Here is a 20,416-nt window from a genome sequence, read left to right as displayed (position 1 = left end):
AATTAAAGTCTGCAGTTTGTGGCTTAACTTCCCTTGCACTGTTTTTTAGCATAAGCTGTTTTGTCCCTAGCAGTGGACAGGCTTGCCCTCAGAAAAAAGGCCTACACAGTGCAGAAGAGAAAGTCAAAAATTGGACAACAAAGTGAAAAGGTAGGAGCTTTAAGTATAGGTTTAAAATAAAGGAAGACTTCACTGCACAAGAGCGGGGCCAACATTTAGTCTGTGAGAAGTGAGCTAGGAGAAACAAAAGTGGGAAAAGATGAATAAGGCTTTAAGGGAAAATGCCACTCCCCAGGCAAAAGCCACAACACAATTAGATCAACCATCCCCAAAGGAACATCATAAACTCATTTAGAGGAGATTCATCTCGTACAAGCAGCCTCTTCCTCTGGCCATTTCTCTAAAGGTATTTATTGCCAACTTCTAAAAAATCACTGAAGTTTCTTAACTACACGTGCCTACTACACGTTTGTAGACTTGAAACGAGAAGTACTTTAGAATATACTAAATTACTTTAGAATACATTCCCTGTCAACAGATATAACAAAAGAAAACAAATCTACTTGTATCTCGCAGCTCTAAATTTCCAGTCCCTTTTAATAAAGTGAAAAGTTTTAGCTATTAAAAAATTTTGTGACCTCTTTGCAATGCTACAGAACACAGATACAAAATGTGAATAGTAAAATATCTGTTATATAATATATATTTATATTTTAATATATTACATTTATTTCTACATAAAGAGGCTATAAATACTGTATATGCCTTATATTCATGGTTCCCAGCATTTGACATTATAGCAAGTACAAACAAAAAAATACTTATAAAAATACAAAAAGAACTCAGTAGAAATAGCTTTACATTTTAAAATCTTGTAGTCCTCATTGTGTCTATTAATAGAGTTCTGGGACTACAAGAGCACAGGTAAGAAGTTGTCCAACAATTAGGCACAATTTCATCACTTGGAGATCAGAGCTGCCATGAAACCAGTCACGGATTCCCAAGTCTACATAAACTGAGATCTCTGCCACTGCAAAATAGACTTTGAGTTTTCAAAGTGAAAAAGTCAGACTTAAATCTGAGGGAGGGGGAATGAGATGAGAAGGCAGGGTGCCCTCAGGATGCCCCACCAGAACCACAGTGCTTCCTGTGGTCCTAGGGTGAATGACATTGCCTTTTCTACCTGTTGCAGAGGCTGCCCGAGTGGGGATCTGGGGGGAGGGGAGCATTTTCTGCAGCAGTTTCAGGCAGCTCAGAGGCAGGTAGGCAGCTGGCATGAGTGAGGGTGCTGGGGATAAAAGGGGAGCAGAGCCATCCTCAGAGGTCAGGCATGGCCCTGCTACTCGAGTCCCATCCCTTGGCTCAGTGCTCTGCCTTCTCCTACTGACCAACTTCACAGAGAAAATGCAACTCATGAGGACTTGTACAGCAGCCTTTTTCCTCTGCCAAGGACAGAGACCATCACCCCCACCTATATTTAGCCCAGCCTATGTTTAGTCTCAGGCCGTCAGAGTGCCAGAGCCTTGAGCTGGAGGTTCCTTTTTTTGTTTGTGAAGGTACAAGCAAGGAATAACTCTGAGAAACAAGAAGCCAGTGCCGTGCTGTTTCCTTCCTGGAGTCCAGCCACAAGGGGAAAAACAAACAAAAAAAGCCCCACAAAAGCAGGGATGTGCCATTATTTCGTACAAGTAGGAACAGTTAAGTCGAATGCCGTGACGCCGCCCGCATCAGGCAGATGCTCGACATCACCAGGCTCAGCCTGTGCCATGGGGTTGGCACAGCCCACACACCACAGCCAGGGCTCTGCACCCTCAGCCACCAGTGTCTCTTGAGGAAAGAGCCCCGCCTGGCACCGCACAGTTTTGCTGCCAGATGCTTCAGCATCATTTTCAGGAAAAATAAATGTCTCTTCTTAGTCCCATGGATGCCATCTTTCAATGCATCAAACCTGAATACCAGCAGCCCAGGCAAGGAAGGCACATCCCAGGGGGAGCTGGAGCTGCCAGCTTCAGCCTAGAGCGGCGCGGGGCTCTCGTAGGGGAGCCCGTGAGCGCGGCAGAGCGGGGGCGAAGCCTCCTGCGCACACAAGAGCTCGGTCTCCTCGCTGGAGTACACCGTGGTGTCCATGTCATCCGAGTGGTATCCCGACTGGTACCCACTCGTCTGGTTGGAGGCCTCGGACATGACGGACTCGTTACTCTTGCTGGGCACCAGCGTGCTGCAAAAAACAACCAGAAACAGGGCTGAGAGAGCTGTGTCTTCTGGAGGGCAGGTGGGCAACTCTGGATGGCAGCTGCTTTCCATCACAGCAACAACCGAAGCAAAAGGCTGTACTTAACCCTGGCTTCAAGCCTTTTTAAACATGCATTTGATTATAAGGAAAGACCTTTTCATATGCCCTTACTTCACTAATGCATGAAAAAGATGTTTAATTTTATGACGATACAAGGAGTTAGATTGCGACTGCAGATGAAATGGAGAAAAAGCTTTTAGAAGCTTTACTTCAGCTGTGGTGCAATTGTAACTGCAGTATATCTTCATCTGCACTGAAGTTGTTCTGGAAAGAAATAATTCCTGAGAAGCTCTCAGAGGGCATACATGAGGTTTCACCTCCATGAGTGCCACCGTGCTTCCTGTGAACTGCACAATGAAACCCCTGTATAATGCTCTGAAAATACACCCAGGTACATCCTGAAAACTTGAGTCCCAGATATTAGAGGAAAAAAAAAATAAAAAGGCAAACAAAAAAACCAAGAGCTGTTCTTCAGTTCAGACTAAGCTCACATGCTGAGCTGTGTGCACCAGCTCAGTACCTTCGAGGGGTGGTTGATGCTATTGCAGCTGATAAATACAAGTCCTTTCTGGGTGCTGACTGAGGCTTCCAAAAGCTGCATTACCTCCCCTCTCCTAATACCAAATGCAGATGACCAGGCATATTGGGCACAATTTTGCTCTCTGTTTTTGAAAATACTTTAAGAAAAGATTTTTTTCTTCCAAACAATTTTAGAAACCAATCAGTCTTCTGACATACTGCAATAAAAGGTCATATTCAATTCTATGTGCAGCCCAAGCCTTACCTAAAGGGCATTTTCACTTGTTTTTCACTCTCTTCCAATGCCTTCAGCTCTTCAGATGCAAGAACCATCCCACTATCTGTCTGGTTTTCCTGCAAAGACATGGGAAATGCATTAAATGGAAAAAGATTAAAACCACCCAAAAAAAAAAAAGTATCAACAGAAGGAAAGTATGTATAAATAGACAAACTCACCTCCTGAACAACTTTTACAGTGGTTACCAATGGGACATCTTCAAATGTTTTCACGCTCGCGGGGCGGCTTTTTCTCTTGCTACCTTGTCGGTACTGACTGCAAAGAAAACAAAACAAAAAAAGTTTGTGTCCACTATCCACAACTTGGCTGCAAACAGCACAATGATATCAGAATCCTTTTATCTCTCTTCAGAGAAGTTAATCCTTTTGTCAAAACATATTATGCAAACTTCAAAATATCTATTTATTGAAAGGGATGAACAGCCTAGAAAGTGGCATATTTCTGACCTTTTGCTCCTGACAATATTGATCTCTGAGCAAATTCTAAGAAATGGCTTTGAGAAAACAGCTTATTTCCTCATTTACACTGGAGGGCTTAACTTCCTGCAAGCTTTGCTTAGAACTATAATAAACAGAGAAGCCTGGAGCACAGACGTGTGTCTCTTTCTTTGGACTGCACTTCTGAGACCCCTGGCTGGACCTAGGACAACAACAGCAGACTCAGCACACTGCTGCCCTTAAGCTGTGGGGATCAGGACAGGGAGTGCTAAATCTCTCTTGAAGGCTCTTCTCCAAAAGAAGCCCTCTGGTTCAGGATGACATCCACAAAAAATATTGGACAAAAAAATAAAATTGACTTTCATGGAGATACTAACACAGCAAACAAAACAGCACCCTCAGCTTTCTGCCTAAGTGAAAATGGAATGAAATGGATGGTGTCCCAGTTAAACGGGGCAAATTTATGTTCTTAATAGCTCATGAAGGAAAAGCCATGGAGTTAGTAGAGTAACCCCCATCCACTTGAAGTGCAAAGCTGGAGACAATTTAGAGCATTATTCCCCCCTTTTCCCATTCTAGCTATGCTGAATCCTGCCTATCTCCAATAGACATTCATTTGAATTGGTGGGGATTTTACAAGTTCCCTGAGTAGCCTGCTCATGTACTCAATCACAATTCAGAACATTTTTCAAATATTAAACCCAAGTATTTGCTCAAATAAAATTTGTCCTGATGCTGGGGACACAGAACAATTATTTAGCACAGTCTTTGGAGAAAATTTTCATATACTGAAAACGGTTGCTATATTCCCTCTCCATTTTCTCTTCCTAAACTTAACAAAACCAGTTCTTTCAAGCTCTCTGCACTGGCCATGTCTTCTGCTCCTTTGCAGTGGTATCTAATCTATTTCCCACCCAACACTTCCAGGACCAAATCATCAAATGCACAATCTAGTCCATGCACCCTCCTGGACACCCTCATCTTGCACAACTAGAAGTTCATTCCACAACTTGCCTTCTGTGTTTGGAAGCTCTCTGTGTGCCTGCATTAAACACACACAGAGGCACAGAACTGCACAGCCAGTTTTCCAGAGTGGTGAGGGCTGAGAAGCCCAGCCTCTTGATCCCAATGACCTCCCAGGTATGGGAGACCCACCTCTGCTCAGCCCACACAAGAGCCAGCCTACAAGGGGTGCTGTAGATGCATCAAAATGCATCTTCTCTGCTATCATCCAGGTCAATTATTCTCCCTAAAAATGAAACTTAGATTATCGTGACTTGATTTGTTCTTGACAGTTCCGTGCTGACCATTTGTAGATAATTTGTTTTCCTGAAGGCATTTACCATTACTTATCTGAACATTTATTCCAGGATTGTTCCTAGAATTCAAATTAAACTGATTGCAGAATTACACTTTTTCTGTTCTTTCCAAGAGTAGGCATTATCTTTACACTAACTCTTCTATACCTCACCTGACTGTTTTTAAGGACAGTCTTTCAAGGTTCAGAAATTGCATATCTCTTTCCTATGCCAAATAGGGCAGATGTTAGGAGGTCCTGCTGATTTTAATTTATATCAACAATCTAAACATTCTTCAATATTCTCCATGTTTTCCCTGTGCTTGCTATCCTCCTCTAGCTTTGATTTAGAGGTTACATTTTTCATAGTTAGTACTTCTGGGAAGACTGAAAAAGACATCTCTGAACAGATCAATCTTTCCTACTACTGGCATAGCAAGATCCATGCCTACAAAATCATTATCAGCTACCAGAACATAAGAATAAATCCCCTAAGCATGACTTAACCTCCTCACTTTGCCTCTCCTAGCATGGTTGCCACAAGTGCTTTCACAATCCTGTCACAATGTAAGATGAGAGAAAAAGAGATTCAAAGTCTCCTTAAAATGTTGACAGAGTGCTTTTACTTCTGTTCATAACAGGAAATGGGGAAAAGAAAAGCCATATAGGAAGTATTAAAAGTGGAAAAAGAGCGTGATGTTTTCAGTGCTAAACCATGCTTTTTTTTTTCTTTTAAACATGTATAACTGCCCCACTACTAAAACATGGGGTTGAGAGTTCAGCTGCAGGACTGTACGTTCACCTGAAGAGTGAAATGCATTGTGCCTACATAGTCTTTTTTAGGAAGACAAAAAAATGTTATCCTGTTCTACCCCAAATCATTGGGAGCTCCATCTGTGGTTCTAATACAAGCAGTGAGGCAGAGGTCTCTGCTTCAAGGAAACCACATGAAACCTGCAAATGGAGTCTGTCTCTACCCTGGTGGTCACATTGCTCTTTCTACCCTCCTTCTTCTGAGATTGCATTGAAAAATCCATGGCTCCCAGCATCTCAGTGGCTGCACTGGATGAGAAAATGCCTTTCTCTCTTACATCCCATGCCTCAAAGGGTCCAACATAAGCCCCTGAAGTGCATTAGTACAAACTCCTTACTGGAAAGTCACCTCTGCCATGATACCCAAGAGCATCTACCATTGAGGATTCCCTACGAGCCCACCAGAAGGAAGCAGTGGACAAAAAACAGTGACAACACTATTTGTGTCACATTTCTCTTGGATATTTATTCATGAGGTGTTTTCCAGTGTTTCAGTTCAGGAGGAGAAATGCCAGAGAGGTTATTAATGACAGCTCTGTCATCATTAATGTTCTTGGCAGCTGCAACACAAGAACACTGCAAACACAACTGAACTGGACCAGTAAAACTTTCTGTATGTTCTGGTTCTTAAAAAACAAACAACAGATATTTTCATGGGTTTTGCTTTTTTTTGTTTGTTTGTTTTTGAATGAGAATACCAAGTCTTGAAAGCATAGCAACAATAAAAATAAATAAGAAAATCACTAATTGGGACAGTAAGAAACTAGCTGTTGCCTACAAAAGCTTTACAAATTCCTTCTTATCCCTATGGAGAAGGTTAAATATGGACCAGGCAGCTGAAGTCTCTTCCTTTCATTTTCCCTTCCCCCAGCATGAACAAAACCTTCCCAGAGGCCGCAGTAGGATGTCCACCATATAAAATACCTAATTCCTGCTGTGTTGTCATAATGGAATTTAGGATCACAGACTTCCTCTTCCTCCCTACAGGAAGCAGGTGAAGTTGGGAGAGAGAGACCTGAATCCTCTTCCATATTCAATGATACTGACAAAGGAAGGACAACGTAGTCTTTACCATCCTGTAGAATGCAGTGAAAAAACACAAAAATTAAATAGGCTGCAGAGACTCACAGACATAAACAGATACATGCATGTACTTGGAGAATGCATCAGCCCAACGGGGTGGGTGTTTTTATTAAACTATGAACATTATGCCACCTTTGCAGGAGCAGCTACATTAAAAGAAGAAAGTTTAATAAGAAGCACTTCCAAGTAGTTTTTTTAAAAATAAAATTTTATATAATATACTGTAACATAATGTATAAACTGGACTTTTTATTGATGTCTTTGAAAAAATAAAAGTAGATCTCATTAATGTTTGAATCCCAAACAAAGAAAATGAACCTGACAGTTTAGAAGGGCAGTGTAATTCCCATTATCACCGAGAGGTTAGAAAGGGAGAGTCTGTCTAATATGGAGCACACAGCCAAATCCATCCTCCTTCATTCCATGGGCTCACATCTATAGCCCTGGCCTTGTCCACTTCCCTAGTAACTGAAGAGGAAGCCACAAGATGGAGAGCTTGGAAGGGAGGCCCATGTCCCCACCTGGTCGCAGTGGGCTCTCTTACTGCAATGCCTGCACACAGGTCCTGCCTTACTACATTCATTTGCATGGAGCTGCTCACAGGCAATGAAGTTCTTGTATCCCTGTTTTCCAGGACAGCCATTAAAAGCACTGCAGCCCACACCCTCACAGACACAAAGATAACCATCTTTGGCACAGTAATCTCAGCGGGAGCTACCTGCTGGAATGCATCTGCAGCGTGCAGAGAGATCAGCAGCAGAGCAGGGAACTGAGCCTGTGCCAACAGCTCCCCAGCAAAGACAGCAGCAGTGTCATGGGAAGCTTTGCTGGCAGGGCAGAGTGGCTTTTGGTTACCACAACACAACCTCTGGGATCTTTACCCCACAAGTCCCTCTCTGCTAGTCAGAGACCCAACTGCTGGTCATTAATGGGGGCAGCAGAAGAAGCCCAGGCTCCCTGACAGCTCCAGCAGACAGTAACCAGCTATGGAATGCCGTGATGGCTGGCAGGACAGGACACATCCAGCCAGTGGTTTTAAGCCACCAGAGAATACAGGTCACGTACCTGACGGACATTGGCTTGCAGTAAATTCCCCAGGTGCTCCACCAGCTCTGAAAAAGTTGGTCTCTGCTTAGGATCTCCATGCCAGCAATCCAACATTGTTTGGTACCTGGAATGACAAAACCAATTAAAACACCAGCATGAAGAAAACAGCACCCATTGCTTGCTCCTGCACCTGCCAGTGGTGTGGGGTAAATGTGGGCAGATGGAAGAAGAGTTTCTCACATTTCTGGTGTTGTATAGTCTGGTGCTCTCATTCTCGTTCCTTCTTTCAGTCTTCTGCAAAATTCCTCATCAATTTTCACTCCAGGGTACGGTGATGCGCCTAAAATGAAAGCAAACAGTAATTTTAATGCATTAGACTCTTTAAATTTTGAGATTCATTTTCAAGCAAATAACTTACTATGGTTTGTGTTAATAAGACAATTTGGTGTATTTGGATATGTAAACAATTTATATTTATGATGGAAACAGCAACTGACTGAGTAAATGAGGCACATCATCACATATTGAAATTGTATGAAGAAGCATTTCAAGCTTATGTTCCTACATTTGCATTTTAAAGAAAATTTGAGTATTTTATTTTGATGGAGAAAATATACAGGAATTTTTCAAGAAGTAAAAAGAAAATGCTACAGATGTTCCAGGAACACTTCAACTGCTTTCTTCAGACTCTTTTGTTTAGAGATGGCTCAGTAAAATTAAAGTGACTCACCTAATGAAAATATTTCCCACAGCAGAACTCCAAAGGACCATACATCACTCTGAATGGTATATACTCTATCAAAAATGGTTTCCGGTGCCATCCATTTTAGGGGTAGTCTGGCCTAAAAGCATTTTCATAAACAAAATGGTATCACAGTTTAATAAAACACTGAATTTCCAAAAATCTCTTTAAAGGAAAAAAAGAAAAAAGAAGTTCTGATTTCATATTAATTCTCTATCAAACAGATAGTCTGAAACTTACATCTCCTTTCCTGACGTAATCTGGGTCTTTGTAGATGTCTCGAGCCAAGCCAAAATCACAGATTTTGACCACGTTATTGTCTGACAAGAGGATATTACGAGCAGCCAGGTCCCTGTGGATGCACTGCAAAGAGAAGTAAACAACTTCATGTGCTGCCTGTCGTCACAGCTCTGTCCACAGGGCTGATTTCTTTCACATATGTGCTCTCCTACCCTCAAAGGCCAGATAATTCTTAGAACCTTTTAAGAAAAAGAAACCTCAGCATCAACAGTTGCTGATTTTAAGTGCTTTTTTGATGGTCACAACTGATTTGGCTCAGGGAGACTTATGTTCCCAAGTCCAAACATACGTCTGTTTATCCACTGTGCAGAGAGGGCCTTTGAAGTTAGCTAATTAATTATCCTAAGAAGCTAACACAAAACAGGTTCAGATCTGATTACCTTTAGATTTACTTAGGTTCACTCAAATCTGTGTACTCCACTATTTCTCTGAAAAACACCACACTAAAATGCTGACTTGATTCCAACACAAACTAATCTTTACTACAGAGAAAGAAGTCCACATCTCTACCTATGCAGAACAGCAGCTTAGTTAGCGACCCAAACATTTCAGAACTCAAGCCCCATAAGCCTGAAGTTAAAAAAAAAATAAAAAAAAAATAGGGCTTTGAAAGTGGCTTCAGATTTGCTTCTACTATGGATTGAAACTGCAGATTCTGGAAGCGGGTATTTTTACATTTGCACATCAATCGGGATGTATACGAGAGGCAGACAAAAGTATGTTTTTAGAAAAAGACTCTGAAGTCTGCTCTTGAACACCTAGCCAGCACTCTAGAGCAGTGTTGTATTTCCTGCTTCTATTTTCTATTCTCATTTCTATGTGTTTTTCGTTTCTATACAGGTGCAGGCAATTCCTCACTCTTGCTGGAATTGGCATCCTTTGAAACATGTACACAACATATTCAGACTTAAATCACAGAAAAATACTTCTAGAAGGAGGAAATGCAGGTGAAGTGCTGTTGACTGCCAGGGTGTCCTTGGCAAGAGATTCTCCAAGGAGTCATCCCTACAAGTTTCATAGCTGAATATTGTCTCTCCTCACATTGCACTTCCAATCCCAGTGCACAAGGTACAACCAACCTCCTCAGAGCAAAATCCTTTACTCTTTTTTAGCTCCTCTTACCAGGGATTTGTCCCTAACTCCTTCAATTGCCCTTTTAAGTCAGTTCCCCTCCTCCAACTACTTAACCATTCCTCTATGAACTGGTAGCCCATAAAGCTTACACAGATCACTAACATTTGTGTCAATAAATGCATGGGCTGTTTCACTCTGTAGTATTAATGATTTGGGTATGTCTTAGAGCAAAAAGAAAATGTTGCGGCTGACTGCCAGTCCAAAGATGAACATGCTGTTTCCTTCTATAGAACTACAGCATTACTTCCTGCAGTCAAATAAATAACATGCCACTCTTCCTGAGAAGTTCCTTACTTTGCGTGAAGCCAAGAACTCCATTCCTCTTGCCACCTGGAAGCTATAACAGATGAGGTCCTCCATGGTCAAAGGGTTCTTGCAAAGGTCTTCAGGACCAGCTGCAAAGAATCAGATGACAGTCAAACATGCCCTTTGTCACCGATTTCACCAATAACTGCTTGTTAGGTAAAAGTCCATCTGAACCTTATGCCACACTGGACTGGAAGAGCAAATCAAGCACTTTTTTTTTTAGCTATATAATTATCACTAGCAACCCGTTTTACATCAAACTAGTCTTGTGCAAAATAAACTTTGAGACAACGGGTTATACCCTAGGCCTCCTGCTTATTTCCAGAGGAAAGATTTGCGAAACAATCCCAAAAGAAAAACAACCAAAATTCAGCTCACAGATTCCTAGGACAGTAAAGCTTTTTCTGGTTTCAGCAGATGAATTTAGAAACCAAGGAGAGGGAGGCCCCACCTAGTCTTTATGAGGAAAGAATATGCCGTTGGGAGAAAGACTTTGATTTGGCAAGAAGCCCTGCTAATTTAATGTAGAAGAATCCTAACCTCATCACCTGGTGACCTGGAGGAATAACGTACTCAAATATCCAAAGATACCTAGGCATTTAGCTCATGCTGAGATAAACAACTCCGTGACTTTGTTCAGCTTCTGATTTAAGCAGACATCTACCAAGAACTACCACACTGGTGGCTAAAACCTTCCCCAGAAGTGCTCCTTCAGGTCTACATACTTCATGTAATGCTCCAGCTCAGAGGGTCAATGTTTACACCAGGGAGTACTGGAAAGGGACCAAGATGGTTTGGAAATGCATGAAGTGCATGCCTAAAATTACCTATTAGATGGGATTGAAACTGCAAGATCATTCTCCCTGTTCACATAACTGATGTATTCTTTGCACTAAATGATTTTTAGTAGCAGTAGAGGTACAGGAAGTAGAGGTTTCCTCACAACCAGTCTGATCTCACCCCAAGGTGAAATTAGCAGCCTCTGAAATGGCAGCAGTGAGTATTTCATGCTGCATCTGCCAAAGGAGAACATGGCAAATGCATCAGTGAAACCACTGCAGAGGATATGTGCATCCTGGGGAGGCTTTGAATGAGTGGATAATTCAGGCTTCCTGTTCCTGACAGACCACCTGGGCCGAGGGAAGGCAAAGCAAGCTCTCTGATAATAAGCAGCAAATCAAATAGCATTTCACAGTATTTAACTTTTGGGTAGACATTAAGGAAATTCAGCTGGCATGCTAGTGCATCCCTCTCTTCACTGCCTTCAGAGTTGGTACTCTGCAATTTCCCCTGAAAATACTGGGGTATTAAATAGACATATCTCCCAAAACTTCACACTAAAAATAGATTCACAAAAGACATTATCTGGGGTTGAGCTGATGGGTTTGGGATGCTGATCTACATAATCCATACTCAGGACCTTTGGTCATCCAGAGAATACTCCCCACACACACACATTTGAGGGAGCTTCAGATATCACACAGTCCCCAGTGCTGCTCATCAGCCCCACCGCTGACACATGCTCCAATACCAGAAGAAGATGTATCCTACCATCCTCCTCTTCCACATCACTCAGGGACCGCTCCTCCACAAAGCCAGAGCTTGCTGAGCTCTGGCTGCTCGTGATGCTGTCCAGCCGTTGCTTCAGGTCAGAAGAGACATCACCAACGTAGTTCTCCTTCCCCTGCCTAAATCTGGCACATTTGGTCTAGAAATATGAGAGGAGGGTGAGAAGGATCAGAAGCTGAAAGCACACCAGAAGGTGCTGCTGGAGAGGCAGTGATGCTCCCTATGGTCTGTGCCAAGGTCACTGGGGAAGGCAGGGAGAGCAACCCAGTGAAGGCATGATCAGCTGCTCTGCTCCAAGCCAGCCCAGGTCTGGTGCACTGGTACCAGCAAAATCCAACCCATGGCCATGGCAGGCTCACCAACTGGAGCACCCTCTGCCACTCCACAGCACAACTTTCTCCTGCTTTCACAACCTCCCAGCCAAACCCCAGCAGCACCTCCACATGCAGGTGACTAAATGCACACTGAGGAGCTGGTGCCCTCAGCTCCTGGTGCCCCCCACTTGTGAAAAACCCTCTTGTACACTCCAGCCTCTCTCTACTGCTATGGCTTTACCTCCTGCTGCTGCTGCAAAGGCCCTTCTGCTAAACTTCTAGCTTGGCCAAAACCCTAATAGCCATCAAAATCTGACTTATTTCCTTCTTCCCCTAAGGCACTGCATGCCTCTAGGGAGGAATCCAGCCCCACAGGTATCCTCCAAAACATTTCCATTTTCTCCTGCTTTGGTTTGGTGATGTTTTCCCTGGCAGGGCTGGTTCTTAACACTGCCAAATCCCATTCCCATTGCTTATGTAAGCAAGGGTCAGCACTCCCATGAAACCCTGTCTCTTACTTCAAGGCCTCTCAAGACACTTGTTTATCTTTTTACCTCACAAGAAGATGCAGCGAGTTGCCTTTGCCAATACAAAATAGTAAACAATGTCTCCAAGGATAAAGAAAAATAACCCCCTGGAGAGCCAACAAGCAGTGGGAAGAAGCTCTGATCTAAACACAGCAGCTGTAGGAAGGCTCAAGTCTACCAACACAGCAGAGTTCAGCCCAGGGGCCTCCCTCTTGGCTGTGTGTGTAAAAGGGTAGGTCCCCAGGGTGACCCTGAGTGCTGGGTGCACACAGCCAAGTTCTTCATGAAGAAGAACTGACCCTCAGAGAGCATGGATCCTCCAGATGGATGCTCTCCATAAATAAGACTTCTCTCAGCGGTGCCCAGAAATGAGTTTGAAAGTGCCAGTCTCCCTCTTCCCACTTCTTTCAAATCAGGGTGCTGTTATGGGGCTCCTTTTTGCAAGGACTCAGGAGGTGAAAAGCTGAATGTAAACTCATGAGCTACATCAATTATACAAAACCATTGACAGCAGAACAAACGTGTAGCCTCGTTCAGCAATGAGCCAAGGGGACAGTAGGACAGATAATCATGTGACAGCAGATACCTATGGATATCTGATGGATATATACACTAAGCAAGGAGTGCAGTTATTTAAGGTGGTCTGGAGCTTAACTAAGAAAGGAAAAAATTCAGGCTGATAATCAGAAAAAACTTCCTGAAAGATACAGCCAAGTGTAGAACAGTCTGCCAAAGGAAATAGTGGAAGCCCAGTTCCTTTGCACATTTTAAGCTAACAATAACAAAACAACTACATTGCAGGGGCCAGGGGAAAGACTAAATGACCTCTGATGTCTTTGCCATCTCTCATTCCCATGAGAAGTGCTAAGACATTCAGTGTCCCCAAGGTCTGCCGCTTCAGTCTGCACTAGAAAAAGAAACATTGCATGTGGAAAAAACCCACCAAACCAAACATTTCACTGTCAACCTTGACTCCTCACCTTGTACGGGATAAATTCACTCCTCTTGCTCCGTAGGTAAGCGGACAGATTTCCAAACTTGCAATATTCCACAATCACCATGAGTGGCCCTGTACAACACATAAAGACCATTTATAGACCATTTATACCTCACAGAATAAATTCTGGCTAGAAATGCATGCAGTTCAAAGAGCATTCCAATAACCGAAACTTTTTTTTAAATATCAGTAATTTTAAAAAAAATCTAATCAACTCATCAAAATTGCTCATTTTTCTGCCATTTACAGGAAGAAAACAAAGCTCATAATTTTGAAAATCATGGGCTTAATTTCATATGTCAAAAAGTATAGTGGTGTGCTTATATTTGAAGTACCAATAACAGCCAAATTAATTAATGTTGTAAGGATGCAGCATAAATATTTGAAAGAGCTTCAGTGCAATTAACCTCTGCAATAGAATACACATGTGATTATCCATGCATTTTTCTACAGGTGATTAAAGTACTAAACATTTAAAACAGGAAACTTGGTTTCAGACATAGATGCCTTAATGTACAATCTAAATATGGTATTGCATGTTCAAATTTATTTCATATAGGCATATGCTATAAATTTTCATTTTCATATGGTGATAAATTTTCATCCTAGGTTCCACATACTGGCCATCTCTATTTTATTATGGAATAAACACGGAAATAAATATTTATGGATTATGTTTCCTTCAACTACTGACTTCTGTCATGGAACTTTACAAATTAAATTTTCATCCCACAGTAAGCCAACAAGTCAGCTTCCCTGAAAAATTATTACTGAGTTACTTTACATTGAATTTCTTCCAAATTAGTTTGTAGTACTGGGTTTGCTAAACAAAACATCTGTCTCTGATTATAAAGTGAAATAGATTCATCCACCCAGAGCTGGACTCCAAACTGCAATCTCCCCTCCTACACACACACACATAGGCACCAACAGCCCATCCAAAGACAGAGAGGGGAAGTCCCAACTCGCAGTCACCCTGTGACAAGAGCAAGAGTAACTTGTTAAATCTGGTATCAGTTTGGAAGTCTGTTACACATGGGCTGCCCACTATAAACACGGATCTCAAGTACAGAAAAGCAAAATAATAGAACAAATAAGGGATGGAACTGCATGGCCCTTATTCCACCCTTACTTCACCTTTGTTCCACCTCTGGACCTGCTCCCTCTGTGTGTGTGTACGTTAGTAAGAACTACTCTTTCCAATCCTTAATGTTGAATTTCAATTGTCAGTGCAGCAGAAATGGTAGAAATAGGGTTTTCATTAGCACCTTCTCACCCACTAAGAAGTTACTCACCTCCTGGCTTGGTGCAGGCTCCAAGTAAATTGACAACATTGAGATGATGGCCAATATGAATGAGTATCTTCAGCTCTGACATAAGTGCTCTGTGCTCACTATGGGTTGCCCCTTCTATAAAGGTAAAGTAACACAGGTCAGGAGCATCACAGACAGAAAGTTTTTGCCCTCCTCCCCATTCTCTTCTGGTAATTTAACCAGCCCATCAAGTGAGGAGCCTTGCTGGCTGGTAGGCTGTGTCAGCTATGCCAATACAGCACAGGGTGGAATACAGCCCCCAGCTGCTGGCAGCCTCATTTTGCTGCCCCATTACATCTTCTTTAGTAACAATGTGTCTGGGAACCACACATTTCATTTTTCCTGTGGCAAGCATGAGGCAGTATAATATGATTTAAAGTGAGGAGAAAGCTCTTCCAAACTACAGCTCAGTTTGGAGCGTGCCTAAGCCATTGTCTTGAGACTTGCAGAAAGCTTCCAACAAGGATGCATAAGGGACACGTGCAAATTGATTGCAGGAGGAACTTTACATTCTGAACCTAAGTAGAATTATAAAGCAGTGGCTAGGAAAGCACAGCTGCATTGCTCCAGTTATCAGTGAGGGAAAGACATGTACTTTTGCTAATCATTGCTTTGTGATAGCAACCATTAAGCTTAACTTTTACAACGATGGGTGCAATGGTTATAGTGTTGCTTGTATATTGTATATATTCAAGTTGAAGTTCTAGTCATTATTTTTACCTTTAAGCATTTTCACTGCCACTGTTTTGCAGGTAGCAGTTTTGTCAATCCCAAATGCATCTGCTTCTATGACCTGGCCAAAAGCTCCACGACCAAGAGGTTTACCTTGAAGTGAGAACACAAACATATTCACTTAACACAGCAGGAATAAAACAGCTACTCCAAAGTGAGTTCATGAAGCAGAAATTAACAAGAGGACTTAAAATGTAGATAGGATGCACCATATCCAATGGGAACACAGAGCCCAGCCCTGGATCATGCAGCTGAGCAGCCCTGTGGTGAGCCAGGACCCAAAACACCCCCCAGCACAGTGCTGGCTGCAGTAACTCTAAATGGCTCATGCCATGAAAACTCACCTAGCTTTAGCCGATCTCTGGGAAACTCCCACTTGCTGGCATCGTATGGGAGCCGCTCACAGTGCTCATCTATGGGGACTTCATCAGGATCCATGATGATTGACAAGTAGCCAGTCTTCATGTCCCCTCCATTGGCCTGGAAAATGGTATTAGTTGCAGTTGCACAGTTTTTTGCTGGCAATGTGCAGGCAAAATGCCATTTTCTCGCTTTAGAGTATTTCATTAGTTCCCAGAAATGCCAGGCTACCATTTCGCTACACCATGTCATCAAGAGTGTGATCATTGTTAATTACTTGCACTTTTTTTTTCCTGTCTCCCTCTTTTTCTTTTTTTTTTTTTTTTTTTAATAAACAGAACCAGATGAAACATTTTTCTCTTGCAAGGGCCCGTTCAATTAAAAACAAATTTCTGCGCCCCCGGTTCCAGGCAAGAATGTTATGGCATGGAGAGAAAAAAATGTGTCTGTTGATTTAAGAACAATGGAAAGAAGCAACACAAAAGGCCTCAAGTCAGCTCTCATTTGTCATGCAAGACCAGTGCTGATAGGATGGTATGAGAATTTTTTCATTACCCGCTTAACGGTCCGGAGGATGATTACAAGAAGCAACCAGAAGAACATGGCAATCACTGCAGTGCCAACGAGGATAATGAGCTCCAGATTTGTTTTCTCTTCAGCGCCTGGGAAGAAATAATGAATATTTGAGTGATAGTTGGAAGCATATTTGTTTTGTTCATTCATTAAAGTAAAGAATGGAGGTCCTTGTTCTGAAGGTTCGTTTTAAAAGTGCAACATGGAGCAAGGAAACGAAAGCAAAACAAAACAAAAAGCTTGAGGGTTTATGTCAGAATATTACAGTTTCATGCTGTTTTACACACCATCACATTTCTCAGCAACAACTTTGTTCCAAGGACAGTGTCTAAACCTTTGGCAAATAAAAAAAAGTAAAATCCACATTTTGGAAAAAAATAATTGTTTTAGAATACCAAAAAGTAATTACTCTTTCTTTGGAACCAAAGAAACACTCTCATCATATAGAAAATAAAGAGCTGTGAGAATGACCTAGAGAACAATCTCTCTCTTGTCTCTTGACATCATTCAGCTGGGGCACGAAAAATGTGGTACTACAAGAACACATGATAATAAGGTCTTATTTACAATGTTTCTTTTCCCGTAAAATAGTGGCCAGCAGATACCATTTGAACACCTTCTAGTGCACAGACACAGGTCTCCTCTTCAGCCCCTGTTTACCACATCATGCTGCTGTACTTCATCCCTTGCACCACTGAGATTTTCCTACACAGCAGCACACACCATGGCATGACCCCCATGAGCTGCACTATAGATTTTTTATAGTGAAACAGTATGTCCTACACAAATTTCAAACTGTACAGATGTGCCCCAGCCATATTTACCACATCAGCTGAAATCTACGTTGACATCACCTAAACATTTAAACCTTCTGCCCAATATCTAAATATCCTAAAGGGACCTACAAGAATAACATGATGTTGCTTTAATTACCTAAATGGCATGGATCAGACAACCACCCTAACCTTTAAAGACAGAGGTGTGTGAAGGGCTCAGAGACTAAAGTATGCAAATGTACTAATGAATGAATGAATGAACTAATATCAAGAGCAAGGAGCTTTTAGTCTGAGGCTTCTTGTTGCAACTCTGAATGGAAAGTCCATTGTGGTCCCAGCTACCCACACTGCAGACTAACCTCTTGCAACTATTTATTGTTTGTCATTGCAACTTGTATTTTGGTGTGCCACAATAGGACTAGAACAAGTGAGAGACGGGTCACACAAATGCTGCTTTCAGATGGACCAAGGCTGTAGTCCCCTAACTCAAAATCACTACCTGTTCCACTGAAATGGGACAGCAATCACAACAGACTGCAAAAAGTCTTCACTATGTTTTCCTTAGATGCTGTGAAAGCAGTTATGTAATTTTAAAAGGTACAACATACTGTGCTAAAAAACATAGTATGACAATTATGTTACCTAGACAACAGAGATGCCCCAGGATATCTGCATGTTTATGTAGCTCTGTTGTATGGGTTTGCATGTAATATAGATTGGCAGAGTTTTCATTGCAACCACAAGTAAGAGGGATCCAGTTTTTGCTGAAGAGCTCTAAGCAGCATAGTGGAGAAAAAAGCATCAACCTGAACAGCTATGACAGCATCCAACCTCAGCTTATTAGGAATGGTCAGGACTTTTCATAAATTTAATAGTATATTTTCAGATCTCCCATCAGGATAGCCAGTAGATATTCCTTCTAGTTATTCTAAAGATTTTATGCACAATCTGGGAGGAAACTAATACCAACCTTCCACTGAAAAAAAAGCCTCTGCTTTGCTGCATCCGAGAACATTGCATGCCAGGCAGGTGTACAGCCCCCCATCTTCTTTCCTCACTCGACGGATGGTCAGTGTTTTGTTCCCATCTTTCAAAACAATGCCTGGGAAAAAAATACAATTCTTAGTTTTGCTATTTTTGTGCCACTTTTTGTTAAGAATTCAAAATGAAACTTTTCATGGTGAAAATCAGCAGTCAGTCCCACAAAAGAAAGCCTTTTAATGATAATAGTAAATGAGCAATCCTCACCTGAATCTTCCACAAGTGTCTCGTTATTTTTAAACCACATGATGCTTGGAGGAGGAATGCCATTCACTGCACATGACACTTCTATAGTTTCACCAATATTTGTAGTTTGATTTTCCAGATTTCCAACAAGTGTGGGTGCCATGGGCTCTGTTGGTTTCAAAATACAGTAAAATTACTGTTTATTAAGAAAAAGATCCATTTTTTTCAATAGTAGCAGTTCATGTCCCAGTAACGAAGTCTCAAATCCTTTTATTATACCAAGAGCCACAGTGTTCATGTTAAGATCATAGTTCAACTTCCACATGACATGAAAAAATTATAATAGCCAAGAAAATTCCAAAAGTATTGATATAACCTGCTTTAGCTGAATAATCTGAAACTGCTCAGGTTGCTGAGGGAAGAGGGAGTAGTTGAGAAATTGCTTCCCTTGCATTTCTTTGTACAGAATCCTTATGAGAGGTTTGACACTCTTGTTCCATTAAATGTCCATTCAGGACAGGCCATGAACATGCTTAAGTATTTTCCTGAATCTGCCTAATCAATTTAGATGTCTAGGTCCCAAAGCAAACTCATCACTATTTGTGTGGAAAGCTGACTGATTATCAGCTTGCATTGCTTGTGCCTGAACACCAGTATCACTCATGGCAGTTTTAAATTATAGGCACTGCTCCAAACTCGAGAGCCAGTCACACAAAGCAGCAGCATAACGCTGCGAGTACACATGTGTGTAGACAGCTACAGAGAAAAATGTGTTCTGAAAGGTAGAGAAGTTACTGAGCTAAACTTCAGCAGAAGCCAAACACATCTCCTTGCACAGTGTTTCCTCACTGGTATTAATGAAACAGTGCCTGCTGCCTGGACAAACCCCAGCAGAGTGTGTTACATCAACTGGTTTAAATCTATTTAACAAACTGAGCACACCATTAATCAAACACGTGCAAAAGCCTGAACATACCAAAAGCTGCCAATTGTTTTCATACAGAACCACTCATTTTGCTTCAGAGTAAGAGACCTGTACCTTGAACAGTGAGGTGCTTCACCAGGCAGTGCTGCGTTTTAGCCTTTTTGTCCTGAGCAATGCAAACGTAGTCCCCTCCATCTTGGAGGGAGATGTTGCGAAGGATGAGCTCCAAGGTGACGTTTTCACCATTGGTATTTGAGACTGTCTCATTCAGCTTCTGAAGAGCATTGAGGTTCTTGCAAACAGGCATGGGCAGCCCTCCAAAGGGAGTCTGCGAAACGTGAGCGCTGAGCTTGTACCACGACAGCTTCTCAAAGGTGAACTTGTCTGCTGTGCACTGCAGGGACATGTTATCCTTCTCTGTCAGCTGATTCTGAGGCTGGACATTAATTTCAAGACCCCCTGAAAGTTAAAAAAAGGTAAATAAATTCCCATTGGAATGTGCATTTTGTGGCTAACATTAACTTGGAAAAGTCATATCGAAAATACAGATTTTGTCATCTTACCTGGTTGAAAAAAAGGAAAAGAAACAAAGACTGAAAAGGATCAATCAAATCAATCAGCCAACTAATCAATTATCTAAGGAAAACAATCTCATTAAAAGTGATAAATTTCAAATGGATCAAATGAAGGACAGTGTAACAAATTCAGTCACTCTTCCTGTAGAAAATTACAGCAACCAAAAGATGATTCTCAGCACTATCTTATCGTTCATTTTTAGATTTGGATTAAAATAAAATTTTGGTACATGAATATGGGGACTGATTGTAAAGGAGA

General features: G+C 41.8%; 1 protein-coding gene across 2 annotated transcripts in view; it reads right to left on the bottom strand.

Moving 5' to 3' along the window:
* Positions 1-753: 753 nt before the first annotated feature.
* KDR (kinase insert domain receptor) overlaps positions 754-20,416 on the bottom strand; it is a 30,131-nt gene continuing 10,468 nt past the window's right edge. For both annotated transcript variants that reach the window (XM_018926238.3, XM_050973987.1), the window contains exons 13-30: positions 19,697-20,041; positions 18,679-18,825; positions 18,401-18,532; positions 16,637-16,743; positions 16,066-16,201; positions 15,710-15,814; positions 14,972-15,085; positions 13,660-13,748; positions 11,821-11,977; positions 10,258-10,358; positions 8,770-8,892; positions 8,518-8,629; positions 8,028-8,127; positions 7,806-7,911; positions 6,582-6,733; positions 3,269-3,365; positions 3,078-3,166; positions 754-2,218 (exon numbers count right to left, since the gene is read on the bottom strand). In XM_018926238.3, the coding sequence (XP_018781783.1) occupies positions 2,014-2,218; positions 3,078-3,166; positions 3,269-3,365; positions 6,582-6,733; positions 7,806-7,911; positions 8,028-8,127; positions 8,518-8,629; positions 8,770-8,892; positions 10,258-10,358; positions 11,821-11,977; positions 13,660-13,748; positions 14,972-15,085; positions 15,710-15,814; positions 16,066-16,201; positions 16,637-16,743; positions 18,401-18,532; positions 18,679-18,825; positions 19,697-20,041 (2,417 nt within the window). In that variant the 3' untranslated portion in view covers positions 754-2,013. The remainder of the gene's footprint in view (positions 2,219-3,077; positions 3,167-3,268; positions 3,366-6,581; positions 6,734-7,805; positions 7,912-8,027; positions 8,128-8,517; positions 8,630-8,769; positions 8,893-10,257; positions 10,359-11,820; positions 11,978-13,659; positions 13,749-14,971; positions 15,086-15,709; positions 15,815-16,065; positions 16,202-16,636; positions 16,744-18,400; positions 18,533-18,678; positions 18,826-19,696; positions 20,042-20,416) is intronic.

The sequence above is a fragment of the Serinus canaria genome, chromosome 4 (assembly GCF_022539315.1).
Source record: "Serinus canaria isolate serCan28SL12 chromosome 4, serCan2020, whole genome shotgun sequence".
In the NCBI taxonomy this organism is placed as follows: Eukaryota; Metazoa; Chordata; class Aves; order Passeriformes; family Fringillidae; genus Serinus; species Serinus canaria.
The sequence above is the reverse complement of the archived record's forward strand: the minus strand, read 5'-3'. Positions and strand labels throughout refer to the sequence as shown.